Here is a 27,499-nt window from a genome sequence, read left to right on the forward strand (position 1 = left end):
TCTAAAAACAAACAAAATTGCTGTAAAAATAGTCTTTCAAAAGAAATAATAAGAAAGAATTATGAACAACTTTTCATTACAAAATTCAAGAATTTAGAATTCTCCACTCAGCACAAAGTAGCAAAAGTCAGCTAAGATGAACTAGGTAGTTTGAATAGCTCCACAGTCACTGAAAGAATTGAATTTAAAACGTAAGAGTTCCCCCAAAGCAAATATGCAGGCACAAAAGTTTCACTGGAGAATTCTACCAGTCAAATAACTGATACCCTTACACTGAGTTTTCAGAGAAGGCCAGAATATCTGGGGACACCTAGGGAATAATAGTAACGATGTTGTACTGAAATGAGGATTCTGTTGCTATATAACTTTAGAAAGCTTGAGTATATTGGTTTAAACTAAAATACATGCTTTTAATTGAAGCACATTTTGTATGTTTTTGCAGCACGGTTCTCACAGTAACGAGTAAATGAAACATTTAGGCAATTATTAAATGAGTGAGTAAAGGGGTGGAAACAATTTAAATCTGCCTTGCAGTCCAGAGCATACCTTGCAGTTGTTGTCCCAGAAAGACTTAGGAAGGAGATCAATTGGTAGATGTGTCTTCACAATCCGAGGTGACAGATTCTTCTCTAATTGGTCTATGCCTGGGAAAATTAGTTCGGTATGTAGAAATACTAGAGTTTTCAATGAGCCTCTATTTCCTGAATTTCTCAACCAACCTTTCAAAACAGTTCTGAGCAGTGTATAAGGCTGATAAATTTTGAAGCAACTGCAGGCATTATTTATCAGGATTCCGAAAGGAATACTGTGTAATGGTTAAAGGCATAGGTTCTGAGGTTAGCGTCCTTGGGTTCGAGTCCTAACTCTATCATTTACTTATCCTAAGACGTTTGAGCATATTCCAGTCCCCATGCTTCACTTTCTCCATCTCCAAAATGAGGAGTAATAATCCAACCTTAGCAACTTGGAGTTTTGTCATACCTGACAATTATTATAAATAATTATAAAAATGTTTTCTGTATGTCAAAAGTTATTGGTAACTAGTAATTCTCACATCAGCTATTGTTTTGCATCAGTTATTGTGGTATAAATGATGTAACTTTTGTGTATCGCTATTGTATCTGTATTTTCATCATTTCCTTTATGTGTCATATGCATGCAATATATATATGTAAAATGAAAATGTTGAGTAATTTTTAGGTATTATTTGAACTCTCCAAAGTAAAAACTTCTAGGTGGTAGAAGTTGGTTTCAAATTAAGTCTTTGGATGAGGGACATATGAACTTCCCTACAAAAGTATCCATTTTTTTTCTACCTTCAGAGCAAGGAAGATACAGGGGTCCTAGATCTCACTACATGAATGACTTGGCCAGTCTGAAACACTTTTGGAGTAAAGGCATACTCAGAGAATTTCTGACATAGACAAGGAAGAGTTGGACTTACCCTTTTGACTTACGATTTTTTTAATAGGCTCAGAGGCCTTTATCACATCTCAGATATATCTGTTAATGCCACCCTCTCCTTGAAAGTTAACAACCCATAAAATTTCAGTTACTGTTGAGTCCTCTTTCACCTTTCACATCGAATGCATCTTAAAGTCCTGTGCATTTTTAAAATAATATTATTTACATCCAGTCTAACCTCTATATTACCTGTTAATCCTACATTATCTTCCCACCTTTGCATGCAAAAGCACACCACCCAAAGTTGTATGAGTCATTCATTGAAAGCAATCTCATGCTTCAGTTGTTTGCATACGTTTAAAAAGCCACTCAGTCTCTCTAAACATAATCTTTAAGTGTTCTATATAGTTTGTTTCATAATTCATTTATGTACGTATTTATTGTCAGTTCCCATGCCTTTTCCCCACCCTGTTCTCCAAACACACACATTAGAATGGAGATTTCATGAGTGCAGAATGTAGCTTGTTTTGTTCACTAGCGAACATTCTACAGAGATCAGTGTATAGCAGGTGATTGTATTAAGAAGAACCCCTTAATATAATGAAGTTTGAGTAGGCAGATTTAGGAAATGAAGATGCAAGAATTCCAGTTAAATTTGAATTTCAAATAAATAATAGCTATCATTCATTATAAGAATTTCCCAAATAATACTTGGAATATCCTTATAGCAAATAAAATAGCTATTTATCTGAATTTCAAATTTAGTTGGGTATCTTGAGTTTTATCTGGAAACCTTAATTATAATTCTACCAGGTATTTTATTATTCTTCTACTGATCTGGAAGCTACAGCCACCATAGCTAATTAAATGAGAAATCATGATCTTCCACAACCACTATTCCTCAGTGCCTATGTTATGAAATTTTATGTCTGCTTCTTTAATGAAGTTTTTCCTATATTTGTTGATCCTCTTATGTCTCTCAACTTCACTCAAAAATTTCTCAACCCCTTCTTTCTTGTAATTATTGCCATGCAAGGCTCTTTATATTTACAGGGTGTACATTTACATACAAATGTTGGGAATAGAAAATGACTTCACAAGTATTCACATTCAGACTTCAGAGTAAGCCTAAGTGCCAGCTTAGTTTACCCCCCTTTACCTGCCACCTCACCTACTTACTCTCTGGCAGTGATACACAGTCTCACTCCCCAAACCCAGCCCCATCTCCCATGTAATCCTGATTCCCCTGTCCCTGATTACTTTGATTCTGTCACTTTTTCATTTCATACTTTTCTATGGCTCTGGAGCCTTAATTTCTTCTTGTACTAGTTTTGGTTGCTTGTTCCAGAATAACCCTTTAGTTCCAAGCTTTAGCATTTGCTTTCTAACTTTAGGCAGTAATGCAGAAGGAATGATACCTTCCCAGCCGGTCCTTTTCTGTCTGTGGAAGTAACCAGCTCCAGTAGGGGAGAAAATTTGAATTCCACTCTTTTTAATGTGCACATTCATGCACACATTTTTGTTTTCTTATCTCAGGTCTCCGGCAGCATTGAGAGCCAGGCCCCGCATCTTGGGCCCTTCTCAGTTACCTACTCTTCTCATTCCCTCCTAGCTCACTGAGTGTTTCTTAAGAATTGTAGAAGCCTTACAGGATCTTACATAAGTCTCCTATTGTTCTGCATCTCACTTTTCCTTTCTTTCATTGTTGTTGTCATTTTCTGTTGTTTTTCTTTTAGTCCCTGGACTACACCAGGGACTTTTCTGCATCTAGGCCTCTGTACCTAATATTTTACTTTTCTGAAATACACTTTCTCCAACTATGTACATGACATTAGGTCTCAATTCAGGGTAGAAATCTCTAAATACCCATCCTAAAGTAAACTCTTCTATTGTTCTTTTTCATAGAACCCTATTCTTTGGATACAAAAGACTAAAAATATTCACATATTGTTAATGTATTTACTTATTTAATGTCACACCATTACTATAGGTTCTTTGAGAAAAGAGCATTTAATTTACTAATCATTTTAAATATAGCCCATAGCACAGTGCATAAAATAATTCCTTTGAAGCATTCAACTATTTGTGGAATGAAAAATAGGTTGCATTAATAATAAATTTTACATTTGGGAAGAATTGATGCTTCTTTACTTATTTAACTATAGGAAAGTCTTAAATTGGGAACTTACTGTGCTAATCAGTCAAATTCTACACAACACCAACAAAAGCTAAGGAACATTTTTTATGTCATCAAACAAATTTTTAGTTGTTTTCTGCAACAAAATTATTTCCTCTTTTGTTATTGTACCTCATATGCAATGGACTGAACTACTGCAGGTTTTCTATGTGCCTTGGTTATGCTGTGTGTCAACTTTTATTTTCTGTTACTAAATCAACTCCATTTTCTTTACAAGGGAATCACAATAATAATAATCAGTATGCTGTGCAAAAAATATTACAAAATTATAATTGCCAGGTGGTTTAAAATTACCTGAAGTTCTTAGTCCAGGAACAGCCATTTCCAACATTGGAACTTTAGCAGTTATAAAATCTCGCTTACATTTTTCAACATCTCCATCATTTATAACCATATCCACAATTTCACTAACCCAAGTGGTACCTGTGGCAAAAGACAATATTTTTTATAATTACCATCCCAGTCTGGGGGAGAAAAGTACCTGTGGGAGTCCTGCCATCTCAATACATTCTTAAGAATATAAGAATATGAGAAACTTAATTTTCAGAGTTTCCCTTTCTATGCACCAAATGCCCATTTTTATGTACTCAAAGTAGATGGCTAGACTGATCATAATATTTCTTTTATTTAGGATGATAATGATTTTACAGAGAAGTTGATTTTCAGGAAACAAAGATTGAAGTCAGATCTGCATTTTTCAGGCCACAAAACTCACCTGATTTGGGGTAAGTGACTATTACGATGTCATCTGGCCTGCTGTGGAATTGTTCAATCCTTTCCCAGTTGTTTACAAAAGCATGGATCATGGGATAGCCATGGACCATCTGCAGGTTTTTTCTCAGGACATCTTTTGGGGACATCATTTTTATGCCAGATTGTACAAATATTTGATAGAATATTTACTGATAATCCAACTGTAGAGAAATAAAGGGGATGAAAATCAGATGCAGAATAACTAATGTTATTCTTAAAACACTGCAGATTAACACAAAGTAAAATTGGCCTTTGACACACTGAGCATGCAAAGATCTAAATACAAAGTGCACTTTTTGTAGATATCAAGCTGTAAATTCCAAGAGTAGCAACTGGCTGAGTGACAAGCAGAGCAAAGGTCTTTAGTGGAAGCTTTGGGAAGAAATGAACTGCAATTGTTTTGAGTTAAAAATCACATTTTGTAGAAATACGCTAAAAATACCTGGACTTAAGGCAAAATCAACCTATCACTCATTCACTACACTTCAGTTGTACTTCATGTTTTTCCTTATAGGAAATCTGCTCATTCTTACCTTTGCACGTAATGCATATGTTTTGTTTGTCTGTTATTAAGATTTTTTTTCTATATCACTGGTTTTAAGAAATTGAATTATGATGATCTTGGTGTGGTTATTTTCATGGGCATTTTCTTCAGGTTTATGGAGCCTCTTGGAATTGTGCATTAACAATGACTCCTCAAATAATTTTTCTGTCTCTCTCTCTCTTCTGAAACACCGAGTCACATACAATTGTTCATAGCATATTGATGCTCTTCTCATTTTAAAAAGCTTTCTGTGCTTCATTTTGAGTAAAATCTCTTGCTATGCCTCATGTTCACTAACCTTTTCTTCTGCAGTGTGTAACCTAATGTTAATTCCATCCCATGCATTTATATCACAGATGTTGTAGTTGTCATCTCTAGAAGAGTATTTTGGGAATTATTATATTTTTTACAGTAGCAGCTTTTGGAACATATTAAGTATAGTTATACAATGACTGTCTTAATGTCTTTATTTCCTAATTTTAACATTTGTGTTAGTTCTATGTAGTTTTCAATTGAGTTATTTTCCTTTACACTGTGGTAGCCCCTTTCTGCTTGCTTGTATGCCTGATATTTTTTATTGGATGTCTGCTGTTGTGCTTGGGTTTCTCCTTCCTAAAGTGTGACAGGGGAATTCTCTCAAGGCAGTAAGCTAGGGAAATCCTAGGGCTCAGGGTTTTTTTCTTTCTTATCCACTATCTTTCATTTTGGCTGTTTCACATGAGTGTAAACCTAGTTCTTGTTACTCCATCTTGCTTAGAAACTATGATGGTTAATTTTATGGCCCAACTTGACTGGGCCATGAGGTGCCCAGATACTTGGGGTCAAACATCATTCTGGATATTTCTTTTTTTTTTTTTTTTTTTTTTTTTAATTTTAATAATTATTTTTTATTGAAGGGTAGTTGACACACACTATTACATTACATGAGTTTCAAGTGTACAACACAGTGGTAGAACATTTATATACATAATTCTAGGTTCCAGCTATCACCCTACCAGGCTGTTACAATATCTTGACTATATTCCTTATGCTATACCTTACATCCCGGTTACTAATTTATTTTACCATTGGAAGTCTGTCCTTTTTTTTTTTTTGTGAGGGCATCTCTCATATTTATTGATCAAATGGTTGTTAACGACAATAAAATTCTGTATAGGGGAGTCAATGCTCAATGCACAATCATTATTCCACCCCAAGCCTAATTTTTGTCAGTCTCCAATCTTCTGAGGCATAACAAACAAGTTTTTACATGTAGAACAAATTCTTACATAATGAATAAGTTACATAGTGAACAGTACAAGGGCAGTCATCACAGAAACTTTCGGTTTTGCTCATGCATTATGAACTCTAAACAGTCAGTTCAAATATGAATACTCATTTGGTTTTTATACTTGATTTATATGTGGATACCACATTTCTCTCTTTATTATTATTATTTTTAATAAAATGCTGAAGTGGTAGGTAGATACAAGATAAAGGTAGAAAACATAGTTTAGTGTTGTAAGAGAGCACATGTAGATGATCAGGTGTGTGCCTGTAGACTATGTGTTAATCCAAGCTAGACCAGGGCAATAAAACATCCACGTATGCAGAAGATTTCTCTCAGAACGGGGGGGTGAGGTTCTAAGCCTCACCTCTGTTGATCCCCAATTTCTCACCTGATGGCCCCCCTGCGACTGTGCCTGTCTTAGGTTGTTCCTCCCTTGAGGAATCTTACCCGTCTCTGGCTAACCAGTCATCTTCCGGGGCCATACAGGGAAATGTGAAGTTGGTAAGTGAGAGAGAAGCCTTATTGTTTGAAAAAGTTAACTTTTTACTTCTTTGCATATTTATGCCCTGTGGCTTCTATGCCCAGCATTTGTCTTGAGGTATCTTTACCACTTGGAAGAATTATGATACTCGGTAAATTTGATATGAGGCACGAATTCTATTTAAGGGTTGTAATTAGGAAGGAAGAAGAAAAGCTATAGAAGTAGCAGGCGGAAGAAAACATGGGAAGATTGATTATTTCTTTGATATATCTTCTTGTAGAGTAACTTCAGCATGTATAGGTTTTAAGCTACTACTTAAATTGCACACACACATTAACATAATAGGAGTATAGTTACATAACCAAAGCATATCTGTAATTACCAGCCATCTGCAGTGAAACCAAGAAAACCAGTTAGGCACCTTAGGCATTTGTGAAAACTTATCTATGATATGGTGGATATTGTCCAACTGAACTTGAACAGTCTGAGAGAAATCAGACAAATTAAAACAACCCATTCCTGGGGACTGTTCACATGCCATATGTTCTTTTAACAGTAAATAGTCTGTAGTTGTAAGACTTTGGAGCGCTACAATTTGCACTTCTCCAAATTCTTGGTTGAGTTCCAACAGTATAGATCCAGTCCAATTTTGTTGTTTTACTGTATGCACAGGCCGGCTTAGATATCTCCTTCCTCATTCCCATGGCAGGTCCAGGAACTGGTGGGATGAGTGCATCTACAGCTGTAGCAGTGCGTGGATCTTTGTTGGGGTTTTTTGATGATCATCTTCTGGCATGAGTCTTCCAGAGGGTGCAGATGTTGGAAGTTCTTTTACATATCGTATCTTAGTTCATTTTCGGGGTAGCCCAATTAGGCTTTGATCCTCTGTATAAACACAAACAGACACTTTGCCTACACTTTTATATGACCTTTATACCCTTGTGTAGAACTTGTTGGAGGTTACCACACAGGAACTGCCCTTTTTTTTTTTTTTTTTTTTTTTTTTGCTATCACTAATCTACACTTACATGACGAATATTATGTTTACTAGGCTCTCCCCTATACCAGGTCTCCCCTATAAACCCCTTTACAGTCACTGTCCATCAGCATAGCAAAATGTTGTAGAATCACTACTTGCCTTCTCTGTGTTGTACAGCCCTCCCTTTTCTCCTACCCCCCCATGCATGTTAATCTTAATACCCCCCTACTTCTCCCTCCCTTATCCCTCCCTACCCACCCATCCTCCCCAGTCCCTTTCCCTTTGGTAACTGTTAGTCCATTCTTGAGTTCTGTGATTCTGCTGCTGTTTTGTTCCTTCAGTTTTTCCTTTGTTCTTATATTCCACAGATAAGTGAAATCATTTGGTATTTCTCTTTCTCCGCTTGGCCTGTTTCACTGAGCATAATACCCTCCAGCTCCATCCATGTTGCTGCAAATGATTGGATTTGCCCTTTTCTTATAGCTGATTAGTATTCCATTGTGTATATGTACCACATCTTCTTTATCCATTCATCTATTGATGGACATTTAGGTTGCTTCCAATTCTTGGCTATTGTAAATAGTGCTGCAATAAACATAGGGGTGCATCTGTCTTTCTCAAACTTGATTGCTGCATTCTTAGGGTAAATTCCTAGGAGTGCAATTCCTGGGTCAAATGGTAAGTCTGTTTTGAGCATTTTGATGTACCTCCATACTGCTTTCCACAATGGTTGAACTAACTTACATTCCCACCAGCAGTGTAGGAGGGTTCCCCTTTCTCCACAGCCTCGCCAACATTTGTTGTTGTTTGTCTTTTGGATGGCAGCCATCCTTACTGGTGTGAGGTGATACCTCATTGTAGTTTTAATTTGCATTTCTCTGATAATTAGCGATGTGGAGCATCTTTTCATGTGTCTGTTGGCCATCTGTATTTCTTTTTTGGAGAACTGTCTGTTCAGTTCCTCTGCCCATTTTTTAATTGGGTTATTTGTTTTTTGTTTGTTGAGGCGTGAGAGCTCCTTATATATTCTGGACGTCAAGCCTTTATCGGATGTGTCATTTTCAAATATATTCTCCCATACTGTAGGGATCCTTCTTGTTCTATTGATGGTGTCTTTTGCTGTACAGAAGCTTTTCAGCTTAATATAGTCCCACTTACTCATTTTTGCTGTTGTTTTCCTTGCCCGGGGAGATATGTTCAAGAAGAGGTCACTCATGTTTATGTCTAAGAGGTTTTCGCCTATGTTTTCTTCCAGGAGTTTAATGGTTTCATGGCTTACATTCAGGTCTTTGATCCATTTTGAGTTTACTTTTGTATATGGGGTTAGACAATGGTCCAGTTTCATTCTCCTACATGTAGCTGTCCAGTTTTGCCAGCACCACCTGTTGAAGAGACTGTCATTTCGCCATTGTATGTCCATGGCTCCTTTATCAAATATTAATTGACCATATATGTCTGGGTTAATGTCTGGATTCTCTAGTCTGTTCCATTGGTCTGTGGCTCTGCTCTTGTGCCAGTACCAAATTGTCTTGATTACTATGGCTTTATAGTAGAGCTTGAAGTTGGGGAGTGAGATCCCCCCTACTTTATTCTTCTTTCTCAGGATTGCTTTGACTATTCGGGGTCTTTGGTGTTTCCATATGAATTTTTGAATTATTTGTTCCAGTTCATTGAAGAATGTTGCTGGTAGTTTCATAGGGATTGCATCAAATCTGTATATTGCTTTGGGCAGGATGGCCATTTTGACGATGTTAATTCTTCCTAGCCACGAGCATGGGATGAGTTTCCATCTGTTAGTGTCCCCTTTAATTTCTCTTAAGAGTGACTTGTAGTTTTCAGAGTATAAGTCTTTCACTTCTTTGGTTAGGTTTATTCCTAGGTATTTTATTTTTTTTGATGTAATTGTGAATGGAGTTGTTTTCCTGATTTCTCTCTCTGTTGGTTCATTGTTAGTATATAGGAAAGCCACAGATTTCTGTGTGTTGATTTTGTATCCTGCAACTTTGCTGTATTCCGATATCAGTTCTAGTAGTTTTGGGGTGGAGTCTTTAGGGTTTTTTATGTACAGTATCATGTCATCTGCAAATAGTGACAGTTTAACTTCTTCTTTACCAATCTGGATTCCTTGTATTTCTTTATTTTGTCTGATTGCCGTGGCTAGGACCTCCAGTACTATGTTAAATAACAGTGGAGAGAGTGGGCATCCCTGTCTAGTTCCCGATCTCAGAGGAAATGCTTTCAGCTTCTCGCTGTTCAATATAATGTTGGCTGTGGGTTTATCATAGATGGCCTTTATTATGTTGAGGTACTTGCCCTCTATTCCCATTTTGCTGAGAGTTTTTAACATGAATGGATGTTGAACTTTGTCAAATGCTTTTTCAGCATCTATGGAGATGATCATGTGGTTTTTGTCTTTCTTTTTGTTGATGTGGTGGATGATGTTGATGGACTTTCGAATGTTGTACCATCCTTGCATCCCTGGGATGAATCCCACTTGGTCATGGTGTAGGATCCTTTTGATGTATTTTTGAATTCGGTTTGCTAATATTTTGTTGAGTATTTTTGCATCTACGTTCATCAGGGATATTGGTCTGTAGTTTTCTTTTTTGGTGGGGTCTTTGCCTGGTTTTGGTATTAGGGTGATGTTAGCTTCATAGAATGAGTTTGGGAGTATCCCCTCCTCCTCTATTTTTTGGAAAACTTTAAGGAGAATGGGTATTATGTCTTCCCTGTATGTCTGATAAAATTCCGAGGTAAATCCATCTGGCCAGGGGGTTTTGTTCTTTGGTAGTTTTTTGATTACCTCTTCAATTTCGTTGCTGGTAATTGGTCTGTTTAGATTTTCTGTTTCTTCCTGGGTCAATCTTGGAAGGTTATATTTTTCTAGGAAGTTGTCCATTTCTCCTAGGTTTCCCAGCTTGTTAGCATATAGGTTTTCATAGTATTCTCCAATAATTCTTTGCATTTCCGTGGGGTCCGTCGTGATTTTTCCTTTCTCGTTTCTGATACTGTTGATTTGTGTTGACACTCTTTTCTTCTTAATAAGTCTGGCTAGAGGCTTATCTATTTTGTTTATTTTCTCGAAGAACCAGCTCTTGGTTTCATTGATTTTTGCTATTGTTTTATTCTTCTCAATTTTATTTATTTCTTCTCTGATCTTTATTATGTCCCTCCTTCTGCTGACCTTAGGCCTCATCTGTTCTTCTTTTTCCAATTTCGATAATTGTGACATTAGACCATTCATTTGGGATTGCTCTTCCTTTTTTAAATATGCTTGGATTGCTATATACTTTCCTCTTAAGACTGCTTTTGCTGCGTCCCACAGAAGTTGGGGCTTAGTGTTGTTGTTGTCATTTGTTTCCATATATTGCTGGATCTCCATTTTGATTTGGTCATTGATCCATTGATTATTTAGGAGCGTGTTGTTAAGCCTCCATGTGTTCGTGAGCCTCTTTGCTTTCTTTGTACAGTTTATTTCTAGTTTTATGCCTTTGTGGTCTGAAAAGTTGGTTGGTAGGATTTCAATCTTTTGGAATTTTCTGAGGCTCTTTTTGTGGCCTAGTATGTGGTCTATTCTGGAGAATGTTCCATGTGCACTTGAGAAGAATGTATATCCCGCTGCTTTTGGATGTAGAGTTCTATAGATGTCTATTAGGTCCATCTGCTCTACTGTGTTGTTCAGTGCTTCCGTGTCCTTACTTATTTTCTGCCCAGTGGATCTATCCTTTGGGGTGAGTGGTGTGTTGAAGTCTCCTAGAATGAATGCATTGCAGTCTATATCCCCCTTTAGTTCTGTTAGTATTTGTTTCACATATGCTGGTGCTCCTGTGTTGGGTGCATATATATTTAGAATGGTTATATCCTCTTGTTTGACTGAGCCCTTTATCATTATGTAGTGTCCTTCTTTATCTCTTGTTACTTTCTTTGTTTTGAAGTCTATTTTGTCTGATATTAGTACTGCAACCCCTGCTTTCTTCTCACTGTTGTTTGCTTGAAATATGTTTTTCCATCCCTTGACTTTTAGTCTGTACATGTCTTTGGGTTTGAGGTGAGTTTCTTGTAAGCAGCATATAGATGGGTGTTGCTTTTTTATCCATTCTGTTACTCTGTGTCTTTTGATTGGTGCATTCAACCCATTAACATTTAGGGTGACTATTGAAAGATATGTACTTATTGCCATTGCAGGCTTTAAATTCGTGGTTACCAAAGGTTCAAGGTTAGCCTCTTTAGTATCTTACTGCCTAACTTAGCTCGCTTATTGAGCTGTTATATACACTGTCTGGAGATTCTTTTCTTCTCTCCCTTCTTGTTCCTCCTCCTCGATTCTTCATATGTTGGGTGTTTTGTGCTGTGCTCTTTCTAGGAGTGCTCCCATCTAGAGCAGTCCCTGTAAGATGTTCTGTAGAGGTGGTTTGTGGAAAGCAAATTCCCTCAGCTTTTGTTTGTCTGGGAATTGTTTAATCCCACCGTCATATTTGAATGATAGTCGTGCTGGATACAGTATCCTTGGTTCAAGGCCCTTCTGTTTCATTGTATTAAATATATCATGCCATTCTCTTCTGGCCTGTAGGGTTTCTGTTGAGAAATCTGACGTTAGCCTGATGGGTTTCCCTTTATAGGTGACCTTTTTCTCTCTAGCTGCCTTTAACACTCTTTCCTTGTCCTTGATCTTTGCCATTTTAATTATTATGTGTCTTGGTGTTGCCCTTCTTGGATCCTTTCTGTTGGGGGTTCTGTGTATTTCCGTGGTCTGTTTGATTACTTCCTCCCCCAGTGTGGGGAAGTTTTCAGCAATTATTTCTTCTAAGATACTTTCCATCTCTTTGCCTCTCTCTTCTTCTTCTGGGACCCCTATAATACGGATATTGCTCCTTTTAGATTGGTCACCCAGTTCTCTTAATATTGTTTCATTCCTGGAGATCCTTTTGTCTCTCTCTATGTCAGCTTCTATGCGTTCCTGTTCTCTGATTTCAATTCCATCAATGGCCTCTTGCATTCTATCCATTCTGCTTATAAACCCTTCCAGAGTTTGTTTCATTTCTGCGATCTCCTTTCTGGCATCTGTGATCTCTTTCCGTACTTCATCCCATTTTTCTTGCGTATTTCTCTGCATCTCTGTCAGCATGTTTATGATTCTTATTTTGAATTCTTTGTCAGGAAGACTGGTTAGGTCTGTCTCCTTCTCTGGTGTTGTCTCTGTGATCTTTGTCTGCCTGTAGCTTTGCCTTTTCATGGTGATAGGAATAGTCTGCAGAACTGGGACGAGTGACGGCTGGAAGGACTTCCTTTCTTGTTGGTTTGTGTCCCTCCTCTCCTGGGAGAACAGCGGCCTCTAGTGGCTTGTGCTGCGCAGCTGCGCGCAGACAGGGCTTCTGCTTCCTGCCCGGCTGCTATGGAGTTAATCTCCGCTGTTGCTGTGGGCGTGGCCTGGCTCGGGCAGCTACTCCAAAATGGTGGAGTCGCGTTGGAGCAGGAGCTGCTGGGAGGCTATTTATCTCCGTAAGGGGCCTCCCTGCTCCCTGCAGCCCAGGGGTTAGGTTGCCCAGAGATCCCGGATTCCCTACCTCTGGATTAAGTGGCCCGCCCTGCCCCTTTAAGACTTCCAAAAAGCACCCGCCAAAACAAAACAACGACCACAAAAAAAACAAGAAAAAAAATTTTTTTTAATTTTTTAATTAAAAAAAAAAAAGGTGGTCGTTCGTTTTTCTTTATTCTCCGGTGCCAGCCTCAGGCCTCTGCTCACCGGTCTTTCTGCCCTGTTTCCCTAATATTGGGGTCCCTGTCCCTTTAAGACTTCCAAAAAGCGCTCGCCAAAACAAAGCAGCAAAAAAGCAAAAAAAAAAAAAAATGGTCGCGCGCTTTTCTTATGTCCTCTGTCGCCCAGCCTCCAGTGCCTGCTCACTGTTCTTGCTGCCCTGTTTTCCCAGTATCGAGGACCCTGCACTCTGGCCCGGATGGCTGGGGCTGGGTGTTCGGCAGCCCTGGGCTCCGTCTCCCTCCCGCTCTGCCTGCTCTTCTCCCGCCGGTAGCTGGGGGGAGGGGCGCTCGGCTCCCGCGGGGCCGGGGCTTGTATCTTACCCCCTTCGCGAGGCGCTGGGTTCTCTCAGGTGTGGATGTGGTCTGGATATTGTCCTGTGTCCTCTGGTCTTTATTCTAGGAAGGGTTGTCTTTGTTATATTTTCATAGATATATGCTGTTTTGGGAGGAGATTTCCGCTGCTCTACTCACGCCGCCATCTTCCGCCCCCTCCTGGATATTTCTATGAAGGTATTTTTGAATGAGATTAACATTTAAATTTGTAAATTGAGTAAAGCAATTGCTCTCCCTGGTATTTTGGGCCTCATTCAATTAGTTGAAGGCCTGATTAGAACAAAAAGGCTGACCCTACCCCAAATAAATGAGAATACTTCCTGCCTGATAGTCTTTAAATTATGATATCAGCTTTTTTCCTATCTTCAGACAGGAATTAAAACATCAGTTTTTCCTGGGTCTGGCACATGACAGTCTTTAAACTGAAACTAAAATATTAGTTGTCTTGGTTCTTGGGACTTCATTGTCAGATCGGAATTAAATTATCAGATATTTTGGGATTAAAAAAAAAACTACTGGAAAGAAGTGCTGAGGAAGATAGTGGAGAAGAGCATAAAAAAAAAGATTTAAAAAAATATAATCAGGTTCCAGGTGGAAAAGATGGCAGAGAGGGAAGACAGGGAAGGCAGAAACCTCACCAGTACACAAGGATGCAACTGCAGCAAACATAACTAACCCTAAAGACTGCAGAACAGGCATCTACACCTGATCAAGAAACAAAGACCACATTGAGGAAGTTAAAGTGGCAGAACTGGGATCAACTGGGACCCTAGCCCTTCCCCCATCCCAGCCCACAGGTAGGAGGGAGAGGAATGGAGTGTGGCAGCAATGTGCTCTCAGAAGTCCTGCACACCTGCCCTGGAGATCTGCTCTGGGAACACAAGTCCACATTGCACTGGGCTTTGGTGGTTAATAGGGCTGGATATCAGGGAGAGTTGGAGCAACCTGGGAGGCAGAGGCTTCTGTCATTTGTGAAGGACAGGCATGCTCCTTTGGTCCCTCTGAGACCGAAAACAGAGACAGTAGTTTGAAAGATTTACCAGGAGTGGGACGTGTGCTAGAGGGGTGGGGGCTGAAGGGCGCTCTTTCTGTAAGAGAAAGGGCAGGTGGACAAACATGTTCCGCTTTGCACACCCACCCCACTTGGCCCACTCGGCCTAGCAGTGGTTAGGTTTTGCTGCCTGGAAAATGGTAGGAGATTTTGCCAGCTTTCCTGGCCTTCCCCAGACAAAATGAGGGAGCAGAGGAATATGTTATAAACAAAAGAAGATAAGACACCAGAAAGAGTGCTAAATGAAACAGAGATTAGCAATCTTCTTAATAAAGATTTCAAAGTAACAGTCATAAAGATGCTCACTGACCTGGGGAAAAGAATTGATTATCTCAGTGACAACTTCAACAAAGAGGTAGAAAATTTGAAAAAGAGTCACTCAGAGCTGAGAAATACAGTAATTGAAATGAAAACTATAATAGAGGGAATGAATAATAGATTGCTGCAAGTAGAGGAGACAATCAACATGATGGAAAACAGAGAACAGGAAAACAATGAAGCTGCGGTACAGAGAGAAAATATAGTTTCTAAAAATGCGAAGATGCTAAGAGAGCTGTATGACAACTCCAAATGAAACAATATTTGCATAATAGGGACACCAGAATGAGAATAGAGAGAAAAAGGAGTAAAAAGTCTCTTTGAAGAAATAACAGCTAAAAACTTCCCCAATGTGCAGAAGGAAATAGACACCCAGCTCCTGGAAGTTTAGAGAGCCCCTAACAAAAGTCATCCCAGGATGACAACAAAAAGATATATATTAATTTAAATGGCAAAGATTAAAGATAAAGAGAGAATCTTAAAAACAGCAAGAGAGACAGACAGTTACTTACAAGAGAAATTTCATAAAGCTATCAGCAGATTTCTCAGCAGAAACTTTACAGTCCAAAAGGAGTGGCATGAAATAGTTAATGTATTGAAAGGGAAGAACTTACAAACAAGAATTGAAGGAGAGATTAAAATTTTCCCAGATAAACAAAAATTAAAAGATTCACCACCACTAAACAGGCCTTAACAGGATATATTAAAGGGATTTCTGTGGATGGAAATGTTCTTAAGTTTAAATATTTTTCATCAGTGAAAATAAACCTACAGTAAAGGTAGTAGACCATTTAATTACTAATCAAGTATGAAGTTTAAAAAAAAAGTGGTAAAATCAACTACACAAAATCAATCAAAGGATACCCAGTGATGTAGATTATGATATCTTATACATAAATTGTACAGTAAGAATAAGAATACAAAGGTACTACTTTTAGATTGCATTCAAAATAGAGTGACCATCAACATACTATAGATTGCTATATATTTAGGAAACTATCTATGAACCTTATGGTGACTACAAAACTAAAGCCTATAATAGATACACAAAAAATTTTAAAAAAAAGAAATCCAAGTATAACACTAAAGAAAACCATCAAATTACTAGAAGAGTATGAGAGAGGAAGAAAGGAACAGATAGGAACTACAAAAACAACCAGAAAACAATTAATAAAATCACAATAAGTACATACCTATTAACAATAACCTTAATGTAAATGGACTGAATGCACCAATTAAAAGACAAAAGGTGACAGAATGGATAAAGAAACAATATGTGTGTATATGCTGCCTACAAGAGTCTCACTTCAGACCTAAAGACATACATAGACTGAAAATGTAAGGGATGGAAAACAGATTTCATGCAAATAAAAGGGAAAAATAATCAGGAGTAGCAGTATTTATATCAGGCAAAATACACTTCAGAACAAAAAAGTAACAAGAGACAAAGAAGGACATTAGAAAATGATAAAGGGATGAGTCCAGAAAGAGTATATAACATTTGTAAATTTCTATACACCCAACATAGGAGTACCTAAACATATAAAACAAGTGCTAACATATGTAAAGGGGGAAATTGCAATACAATCATATTAGAGACTTTAATTCCCCACTTACATCAATGGACAGATCATCCAGACAGAAAATAAATAAGGAAATAGCAGTGTTGAATGACACAGATGGACTTAACAGATATATACAGAATGGTTCACCCAAAAGCAGCAGGATACATTTTTCTCAAGTGCACATAGAACATTCTCATGAAAAGATCACATATTAAGACACAAAGAGAGCCTCAATCAATTCAAAAAGATTGAAACTCTATCAAGAATCTTTTCAGATCACAATGGTATGAAACTAGAAATCAATAACATGAAGAAAACAACAGAAAAACTCAACATACAAAGGGAGGCTAAACAACATGCTTCTAAAAATCAATGAATCAATGAACAAATTGTAAAGGAAATCAAGCAATACATGGAGACAAATGAAAACAACAGTACAGGAGTTCAAAATATGGGGATACCACAAAAGCAGTTCTAAGAGGGAAGTACATAGCAATAAAAGCCTGCCTCAAGAAAAAAGAACAATCCTAAATACACATCCAAAACTCACAACTAAAGAAACTAGCAAAAGAAGAACAATTGAAACACAAAGTTAGTAAGTAGGAGGGACATAATAGAAAACAGAGAAAAATAAAACAATAGAAAAAAAATCTATGACTTCAAGCTATACTACAAAGCTACAGTAATCAAAACAGTATCTCACTGGCACAAGACTAGACCCATAGATCAATGCAACAAAATAGAGAGCCCAGAAATAAACCCACACTTACATGGTCAGTTAACATATGACAAAAGAAGCATGAATATACAATGGAATAAAGATAGTCTCTTCAATGCATTGGTTTTGTGAAAACTGGACATATAAGAGAATGAAACTGGCTTACTGTTAAATTCCATACACAAAAGTAAACTCAAAGTGGATTAAAGACCTAAATACAAGACATAAAACCATAAAACTATTAGAAGAATAGAAAACATAGGCAAAAATCTCTTGAAAATGAGAATGTGAGCAGCTTTTTTTTTCTGGACATAACTCCCAGGACAAGGAAACAAAAGCAAAATGAACAAGTGGGACTACATCTGCATGGAAAAGGACACCTTAACAAAACAAAATGGCAACCTACAGTATGGGAAAATGTATTTATAATGTATTTATAATGATTTATCTGATAAGAAGTTAATATCCAAAATATATAAAAAGCTCATGAGACTTAACACCAAAAAAACAAATAACCCAATTAATAAATGGGGAAGAATCTGAAAAGACATTTTTCTAAAGCAGGTATACATATGGCCAATAGGCACATGAAAAGATGCTCCACCATCACTATTATCTCTAGTCATTACCCACCCTGATGACTCCTTCCTTTCGTTTTATAGATAAGATTAGGAAACAGAGCTTCAAAGAATCTCCTCAAAGATACAAAACAAGTGAGTAGAACAGAAATAGACTTCAGTTTTCCTAGCTCTGCTCACTTGATCATTCTGCAGATCTACTGTGAGTGGGCCTGACCCAGAGTAAAAAACCTGTTCATGATTTATCTCATTCAAATAAGGGTGTTCACGGTTTGTAAGGGAATTTTCCTTTGACAAAGTGAGCTTCCTTCTGACAAAAAGCTCTCGCTCCTCATGCTGCAAAAGTGTTGTCAGAGAAGCATGGACGTGAGTAACAAGATGAAAACAAGGCAGCTGATTTTGAGTACACACTAGTCACATCTGCAAAGTAGGTGTAACCAGTTCAGGAAACTAGAAGTAGTAGTCCTGACTTATCATTACCTCATTCTGACCAGTGGATGGTATGAGTTCAATATATATGGGAGATAGGTGCAGGGGGTAGAGCTGGAGACATAACATGATTAATGTCATTGAGCCAGGTACCCTAGTTCATGAATAATATTTACTATAAAACTATAAAAAATTAGTTCATAAAAATACTGAAGTCCTACCAGAAAGTGATAAATAATTGTATGCAAAGATATATTCTCATCTACATTACACTGCAAGTCTTCCTAATTAAGGTGAATCACAGGTTGAAAATTAAAATGTCTAAACTTGGCTTCAAAAAAGATTAATGTAAAAAAAGAAAAACATGAAAGCAATGCCCTTCTTAGGAGAAACTGAGTCATCTGATATGAAAGCTGACTGGTTCTTCTAATGAAAAAAGAGTCTTTCTTTTATCTGTTTCACCCTAACAAAGTCCAGCAAAACCAAGCTACTGAAATGAATATAGTAAACAATATATACTACATTCAAACTGCCTTAAAGTAGTGTGCATGCATGTGTGTGCTTGTGTGCTTGTGTGTGTGTGTGTGTGTGTGTGTGTGTGCATGTGTATGGGGTGGAGAAAAGATGGGAGCAGAGAACAAGGACTTGAGGTGGATTCCTTTTTTCTTTATGAAGATTACCATTTCATGAGAAGAGTCCCAAATGCTGGTCCACTTCAGATGAGTCCCACCGACCCAAGAAAAATTAAAGTGATCTCTCAAAGCCTGAGAGGTTCTAAATAGTGAGAACAACACTGAGTTGCCTGTGGGAAAATTGGAATTAGACAAAAACATTCAAATTACAAACATGTGTTTAAAATGGAAATCATTCAAGGAGCATAATACTCTGCAGATGAAAGACAAAAACGTTGGGAAAGAGATTTAAAAAGCAAGTTTACTTACCATTAAGTCCCCTTTTTCAGTTTTTGTTTTCAGCCAATGGTGCTGCTGCTGTAAGGCTCCCTGGAAATTGGCAGTAGTTCTAGAAGGGCAGGGCAAGGCAGCAGGGCAAGGCTTACCCCTCACTCCAGGAAAAAAGTAAGATCAAGTACTATCTGAATGTGGTAGTCAGTGACTTCACAGGCAGCTAAGATATAAAAGGTTTGAACTATGCACACAGAGAGGCAGGCACTGCTGTTTCAACAGCTGTCAGAGCCAGGAAGCACCAAGAAGGAAGTGAATAGGGCAGTGGCCAAGAGTAAGCATGGCCAAATTTGCCTAGATTTGAAGGTTTTCACAAGGCTTCAAAGGGTCTGAGAGAAATGCATAGGGAAAGAACCTGAAGGGTCGTTGGATGAGAGCCTGTTTATTCTCAACAACTTACTAGAATGTCTTTTAATAATTTTGGTCACGATTCAAAGTCATGTGTGTGTGGGTGTGTGTTCATCTGGAAGATACTTGAGTTTTCAGTATCATGGAAAGAGCTAGCATAAACAAACATGTTAAACACGAAATAATTTTGGCAGCAGAGACAGAATTGATGGTTTTAGAATTTGCTTACTTTCAGTTACTCTAATCATTCTACAACCTCTCAGCAGTTTTTCTTTCTTTCTTTTTCTTCCTTCCTTCCTTCCTTCCTTCTTCCCTCCCTCCCTCCCTCCCTTCCTTCTTTCCTTCCTTCCTTCCTTCCTTCCTTCCTTCCTTTCCTTCCTTCCTTTCTTTCTTTCTTTCTTTCTCTCTTTTCTCTCTCACTCTCTCTCACTCTCTTTCTTTCTCTCTTTTCTCTCTCACTCTCTCTTTCTTCTTTCTTTTCTTTCTCTCTGTCTCTCTCACTCTCTCACTGTCTGTCTCTCTCTCTCTCTCTCTTTCTTCTTTTCTCCTTCCTTCTTCCCTCCCTCCCTCCCTCCCTCCCTCCCTTCCTTCCTTCCTTCCTTCCTTTCCTTCCTTCTCTTTTTTTTGTGAGCTGAATCATATATACACAGAGAAGGAGTGAGCAAGAAGCTTATGTGTGGAGGAGAAGAAATTTTGGCCCCAAAATATTCTGTGCGCTCCATCCCCAGTACTTCACCCACCTATAAGATTCTCCTATGGTCTAGTTGCTTGAATCAAATCCTTTTAAGCACACCTGTCTCAAACTTAGGTACAGCTACAATGGCCAAGGCCTGGGAAAGTCAAAAAGCCCAGAAGAAAACTTATCCATTCTCTTGGATCATCCCTTTTACTTAAATCTCTTTAAGGAATCTTTAGACATATTTATGTCTTTAAAAGATGTTGCCAAATGATTCCTAATTTTCTTTGCCAGCTAGTGTTCTTTCATTTTTGGTTTGTGTGGAAGATTGGAGTGTGTGAGAGAATATGAAGAAAAAAATGTTTCCATGCACCTGGTATAGTTGTATTTTGTTGTCATTATCAGGAAAACATATTGTCAATGCATCAGGCGAATCTGGAGAGCATTGAGACCCACATACTAATGCTAGTGTGGTTGTCTTTGAGGATCTGGAACATTTGATTTTTCTGAGATGTTGTCTAAGCTATTTTGTTTACTTTTTGGTATGATTTTTTGACTCTGCAAACTAAGGTTGTGTTTTTTCCTTTTGGTGATAAATAAAGCCATTGGCTCCCACAAAATAGCTTACTCTTCCTGCCAAACTTTATCTAATTAAATAACATGTTCCAAAGACACAGGATCAGTAGAGTTCTACCACCTGCAGGAGCAGACCCTCAAAAACAAAATCCCAGGAAATTATATTTTCAATTAGGTATGCATATCTATGATGGAAAATTAATTTTTTCTGTGTTGATTAAAACCCAGTTAAATAGACAAGATAATAATGGATGTCTAGACAGCCTTGAATCAGGCAAAGTGTGAAGACCTGTGAAATTGAAGCTCAGATTCTCTTAGACCTCTCAGTGAAAGAGGTGATGTCACTGTCTCAGCTACACTTAACACAGCCACCGAAGAGAGCAGAGGGCACAGAAAATGGTGGGAGGGGCCTAGTGGTCAAGATGGCGGACTGTAGAACCAGACGCCCTGGGCTTTAAATCCCAACCCCAATAATCTACCAGCTCCATCAGTGAGGGCCATAACTTTAACCTCTCTGTGCCTCTACTGCTTCATTGAGATGTATGAAATCATCTTTTTTATACAGTTTAATTTCATATATGGAATGTACATACAACACAAAATTTTACCATCTTAACCATTATAAAATGTAAAGTTCAGTAGTGTTAAGTGTTAAGATCCACATTGTAGTGCAACCAATCTTCAGAACTTTTCATCTTGCAAGACTGAACCTCTATAACCACTAAAAAACAATTCTACATTTTTCCCTCCACCCAGACTCTGGAAACCAATTCTTCTTCTTTCTTTTTAAAAATATTTTATTAAGGTATTATTGATATACACTCTTATGAAGGTTTCACATGAAAAACAAATGTGGTTACTACATTTACTCATATTATCAAGTCCCCACCCATACCCCCATGCAGTCACTGTCCATCAGTGTAGTAAGATGCCACAGATTCACTATTTGCCTTCTCTGTGCTACACTGTTTTCTCCATGATCCCGGACATCATGCGTACAAAACATAATACCCCTCAATCCCTTTATCCCTTCTTCCCCACCCACACACCCACACCCCTCTCCTTTGGTAACCACTAGTCCCTTCTTGGAGTCTGTGAGTCTGCTGCTACTTTGTTCCTTCAGTTTTGCTTGGTTGTTATATTCCACAAATGAGGGAAATCATTTGGCATTTGTCTTTCTCCACCTGGCTTATTTCATTGAGCATAATATCCTCCAGTTCCATCCAGGTTGTTGCAAAGTATAGGATTTGTTTCTTTCTTATGGCTGAATAGTATTCCATTGTGTATATGTACCACTTCTTCTTTATCCATTGATCTACTGATGGACACTTAGGTTGCTTCCATATCTTGGCTATTGTAAAAGGTGCTGCAATAAACATAGGGGTGCATATGTATTTTTGAATCTGAGAAGTTGTATTCTTTGGGTAAATTCCAAGGAGTGGGATTTCCAGTTCAAAAGGTATTTCTATTTTTAGTTTTTTGAGGAACCTCCATATTGCTTTCCACATGGTTGAACTAGCTTACATTCCCACCAGCAGTGAAGGAGGGTCCCCCTTTCTCCACATCCTCACCAGCATTTGTTGTTCTTAGACTTTTTGATGCTGGCCATCCTTATTGGTGTGAGGTGATATCTTATTGTGGTTTTAATTTGCATTTCCCTGATGATTAGTGATGTAGAGTATCTTTTCATGTTTCTTTTGGCCATCTGAATTTCTTCTTTGGAGAATTGTCTCTTCATATACTCTTCCCATTTGTTAATTGGGTTATTTGCTTTTTGGGTGTTGAGGCATGTGAGTTCTTTATGTATTTTGGATCTTAACCCCTTGTTGGATATGTCATTTACAAATATATTATCCAATACTGTAGGATGCCTTTTTGTTCTGTTGATGGTGTCCTTTGCTGTACAGAAACTTTTTAGTTTGTTGTAGTCCCATGAATTCATTTTTGCTTTTGTTTCCCTTGCTCAAGGAGATGTGTTCAGGAAGAAGTTGCTCATGCTTATATTCAGGAGATTTTTGCCTATGTTGTCTTCTAAGAGTTTTATGGTTTCATGGCTTACATTAATGTCTTTGATCCATTTTGAGTTTACTTTTGTGTATGGGTTTAAACAATAATCCAGTTTCATTCTCTTACATGTAGCTGTCCAATTTTGCCAACATCACCTGTTGACGAGTCTGTCATTTCCCCATTGTATGTCCATAGCTCCTTTATCATATATTAATTGACCATATATGGTTGGGTTTATATCAGGGCTCTCTAGTCTGTTCCACTGGTCTATGGTTCTTTTCTTGTGCCAGTACCAAATTGTCTTGATTACTGTGGCTTTGTAGTAGAGCTTGCAGTCGGGGAGCTTTATTCTTCCTTCTCAGAATTGCTTTGGCTATTCGGGGTCTTTTGCGGTTCCATATGAATTTTAGAACTATTTGCTCTAGTTCATTGAAGAGTGCTGTTGGTATTTCGATAGGAATTGCATTGAATCTGTAGATTGCTTTGGCAGGATGGCCATTTTCACAATATTAATTCTTCCTATCCATGAGCATGGGATGTGTTTCCATTTACTGGTATCTTCTTTAATTTCTCTCATGAGTGTTGTGTAGTTTTCAGAGTACAGGTCTTTCACTTCCTTGGTTAGGTTTATTCCTAGATATTTTATTCTTTTTGATGGAACTGTGAATGGAATTGTTTTCCTGATTTCTCTTTCTGCTAGTTCATTGTTAGTGTATAAGAATGCCACAGATTTCTGTGTATTAATTTTTTATCCTGCAACTTTGCTGAATTCAGATATTAGATCTAGTGGTTTAGGAGTGGATTCTTTAGGGTTTTTTATGTACAATATCATGTCACCTGCCAATTCCTCTTCTTTATGTTTCTATGAATTTGACTACATATACATGGAATCATACAATATTTGCCTTTTTGTGACTGACTTAATTCACTTAGATAATGTCTTCAAGATTCATTAATATTGCAGAATATGTCAAAATTCTCTTCCTTGTTAAGGCTGAATAATATTCCATTATATATGTATATCACTGTTCATTTATCTAGTTATCCATTGATGGACACTTGGTTTGTTTCTATATTTTGACAGTTGCAAATAGTGCTGCTAGGGACATGCATGTGAAAATTTTTCTTCATGACTGTTTTTTAATTCTTTTGGGTATATGCCCAGAAGTGCAATTGCTAGATCATATGGTAATAAATATTTTTAAAATTTTGAGGAGCCACAAGACTGTTTACAATAGTATCTTCACCATTTTACATTCCCACCAACAAGAAACAAGGGTTCCAATTTTCTATATATGGTTGTTCTGATTACTAAATGAGCTAATATAAATAATGTATTTAGAATATATGCTAGCCATTATATCTTTACAAAGAACTTTATTATTATTATTAATGTTCTTGTTCAACATTTGTTACTACAAAGATATGAATGAGCTGAGACCTTGCATCTATCCCTAAATAATACCTAATAAAATCATCTTTGCCACAGCATGGAAAACCCAATCATACAAAGTGTAAACAAAAAAAATCACCTGAATATTTTGCAACTCAAAAGAGATAATTCAGTCTTAGGATTAATATAGGAAAAAGCAAATTTTAAGAGAAATATTTAAAAACTGCTCAAGACTTCCTTGAAGTCAACTTTAAACTCATCTCATAAGATGAGTTCATGCTTCATAGGATCTTAAGGGAAGGTTGAGACCCCAACTTGTCGATATGGACTATGCTGTTGGAGTAGCAAACCTTGAAGACATTATCTAAGTGAATTAACTCAGTCGCAAAAAGGCAAATATTGTATGATTCCATGTATATGAAGTACATAGAGTAGTCAAATTCATAGAAACATAAAGAAGAAGAATTGGCAGATGACATGATATTGTACATAAAAAACCCTAAAGAATCCACTCCAAAACTACTAGATCTAATATCTGAATTCAGCAAAGTTGCAGGATAAAAAATTAATACACAAGAATGCCAATTAGCTAAATTGTTTTGTCAAATATATGAAGAGTACTGATTAAGAAATCTTCTAGGTAATAAGTGAGCTTTTGTTATTCCTACTTGTTTATTTGTTTTCATAAAATTGTAAAATCAATAAATGTGTGTGTACATACACACTGACATTATGAGAAGATTTTGTAGCGAGACCAGGCACTGGGGTGGGAACCTTCAGCAAGGCAGTGTGCACACGGCAGCAACATCTGTTGCATCAGTTGCTTCCCTGTGTTGGTCTATAAATGAGAACATTACTACCTTTACTGCACCAATGTTAGTCTGGTAAGCTTTCTTTATGTGGGTTGAACTGTCAATTTTTTTTTCATGAAAAATATAATGTTCCAACAAATAACACATTTCTGAAATAATTAGTTTGTCTTTAGAAAGTATGCTTATTGAACTTTTAAAGAATAAAATCTCAATCAACTGCTACAATGCAAATCTAAATGTTTTTGTTTATTGGGTTCTGTTTCATGCATGGGAAAATCACTGCAAAACAAATTAAATTAGACGTTTGAAATAAAACTGTGAAAGCTATGAGAAGTTTGAGATAAAAATTATAGAGTTATATAAAATAAAGAATGTTATCCTCAACAATATTCCCTCCCTGAAAAAAAGTTCTTATGAATATTTCTAAAGAAAATAAAAACTGACCCATGGACAACCCTTTGGTAACAACAAAATCATGCATGAAAGGCCTCCATCCAGAGTTATGCACCACTTTTGGCAAAATTTTGGACAGTTATATTTAGGCTTTGTCTTAATTGCCAAACCAATGAAAGCAATACTTAAATTTTTATAGATGTATTCATGAAAGCCTGGATTCCCAAAATATTATATTGTCAAAATATGGGAGTTAAATTGGTTGGAAGTTTTGATTTGATATGCATTGTTCTGCAATTCAATTTGGTCAAATTTCTGAAATAGACTCAATGCTATGAGTCATACCCCAATGTAACAGTATTTCTCCAACTGATTGAAACAGATTGCACTTTTCTTTTTATATTTGTCATTTTAAAGGCATCTCTTTTAATTTTTAAAATATATATTATGTTGCAGAATGAAAATTTGACAAACCATATTGTTATAAAGAAATTTTATTCTTGGCCTATGTGATTTGGGTTCTGCCCCTGAAGTGCCCTCTTTCCTCTGCCCATATTTAGGGTCACATTTACTTTCATCTTTCATTAGAGGATTTTCAGTATTAACTTTGAGGAGGGTTGATGAGCCTGGAGATGCAAAAACAAATACCTATGAATAGGGCAATCTGTTTGTCATCCAAACTAAGATGCTTTAGAGACTAGATAAGGAGCTATAAATAATTACATGGGACAAAAGGTATAAAATGAGTCTTTCCCAGACAAACTGGAAAAATGGGTCACACATACATTCATGAAATAGTTTAAGATTAAGGAAAGCAACAGTTCAAGCAAGATAATAAACTAATACCCTGTCTCTGTAATGGGAGAATAATAGGCTGACGATGCTGGAGGTGTAATGTCCAGCGTATTCTTACCATGCAGGAAAAGAGGGCAAGATTTTTAGAGATTTGATTATTTTTGTGAAAAGTGTCCAAATGCCAAATGCTTAAGTGTCAACAACCAACTATATGTACTAAACAAAATAAGCGTTTTTGTATGGCACATGCCAAGGAATGCAATTTGCAAACTTTGGCATAGGGTGTTGATTTCAGAAAAACTCTACTTAGATATGCATGGGTTGCCTGGCAACCATATTATCAATTAAGCTATCAAACTCCAATCAGTATGTACTAACTGAAAAATAACCTAAGTCAGGGATTCTTAAATTTTAGGAAGTTTGAAAAAATGCAGATTCCTGGGCCCCAATCCTTAGTGTTTCTGATTCAGGTGGTCTAGGGTATAGCCTAAGAATTTGCAATTTAAACAAACTCCCAGATGATGTTGATACCACTGCTTTGAGGACCACACTTTGTGAATAATGAATAAAAACTGGTCTTGCTTTAAAGGAGGTATTGATAATCTATGTTAATTCATTCATTAATCCATCTATTCATTCATTTATTTATTCATTCAGTCACCAAACCTGTCATGTTTCAGACACTACACTAGGAAAAAAGGAATGCATCCTGTTTGTCTTGCTGATTTATAAATAATGATTGATTGATAATTCTCAATCTGTTAATAATTTAAACTTTATCCACAAGATTCAGAGATTCCCAATGATTTGGCTAAGATTTTATAAATATTAGGTAACAAATCAGGCTCAGAATATAACTGTGACTTCTAAGTTATGTAGGCTTAACAAAGAAAATAGCAAATATAGAATAGAGATTAAGAAAGATTTACATAAAAGACTTACAATACATGTATTTCTTTGCCCTGAAATTAGTCCTGTGGGCACATCAACCAGTCTGAACAGAAATATTTAAGAAGTTTGTATTTTTTCAATGTCATTAAGTGTCTGATGAAATAAATTCTATGAGGAGTTAAGTAAAATTTAAGAAATTATTATGGCAGGTGGGAAAGATAAGTTTTGAGAGGCACTTAATATTCAAAATATTTTGTTTCCCTATTCAC

General features: G+C 37.1%; 1 protein-coding gene across 2 annotated transcripts in view; it reads right to left on the bottom strand.

Annotated features, from left to right (window-relative positions):
* The window catches only part of SULT1B1 (sulfotransferase family 1B member 1), a 28,101-nt gene extending 8,479 nt beyond the window's left edge, over positions 1-19,622 (bottom strand). The window contains exons 1-4 of one of the 2 annotated variants that reach the window (XM_036924918.2): positions 19,319-19,622; positions 4,317-4,515; positions 3,896-4,024; positions 547-644 (exon numbers count right to left, since the gene is read on the bottom strand). In XM_036924918.2, the coding sequence (XP_036780813.2) occupies positions 547-644; positions 3,896-4,024; positions 4,317-4,464 (375 nt within the window). In that variant the 5' untranslated portion in view covers positions 4,465-4,515; positions 19,319-19,622. Of the gene's footprint in view, positions 1-546; positions 645-3,895; positions 4,025-4,316; positions 4,605-19,318 lie in introns of those variants that run through there. The other variant, XM_036924916.2, reaches the window with a different exon arrangement.
* Between the last annotated feature and the right edge of the window lie 7,877 nt (positions 19,623-27,499).

The sequence above is a fragment of the Manis pentadactyla genome, chromosome 5 (assembly GCF_030020395.1).
Source record: "Manis pentadactyla isolate mManPen7 chromosome 5, mManPen7.hap1, whole genome shotgun sequence".
Taxonomy (NCBI): Eukaryota; Metazoa; Chordata; class Mammalia; order Pholidota; family Manidae; genus Manis; species Manis pentadactyla.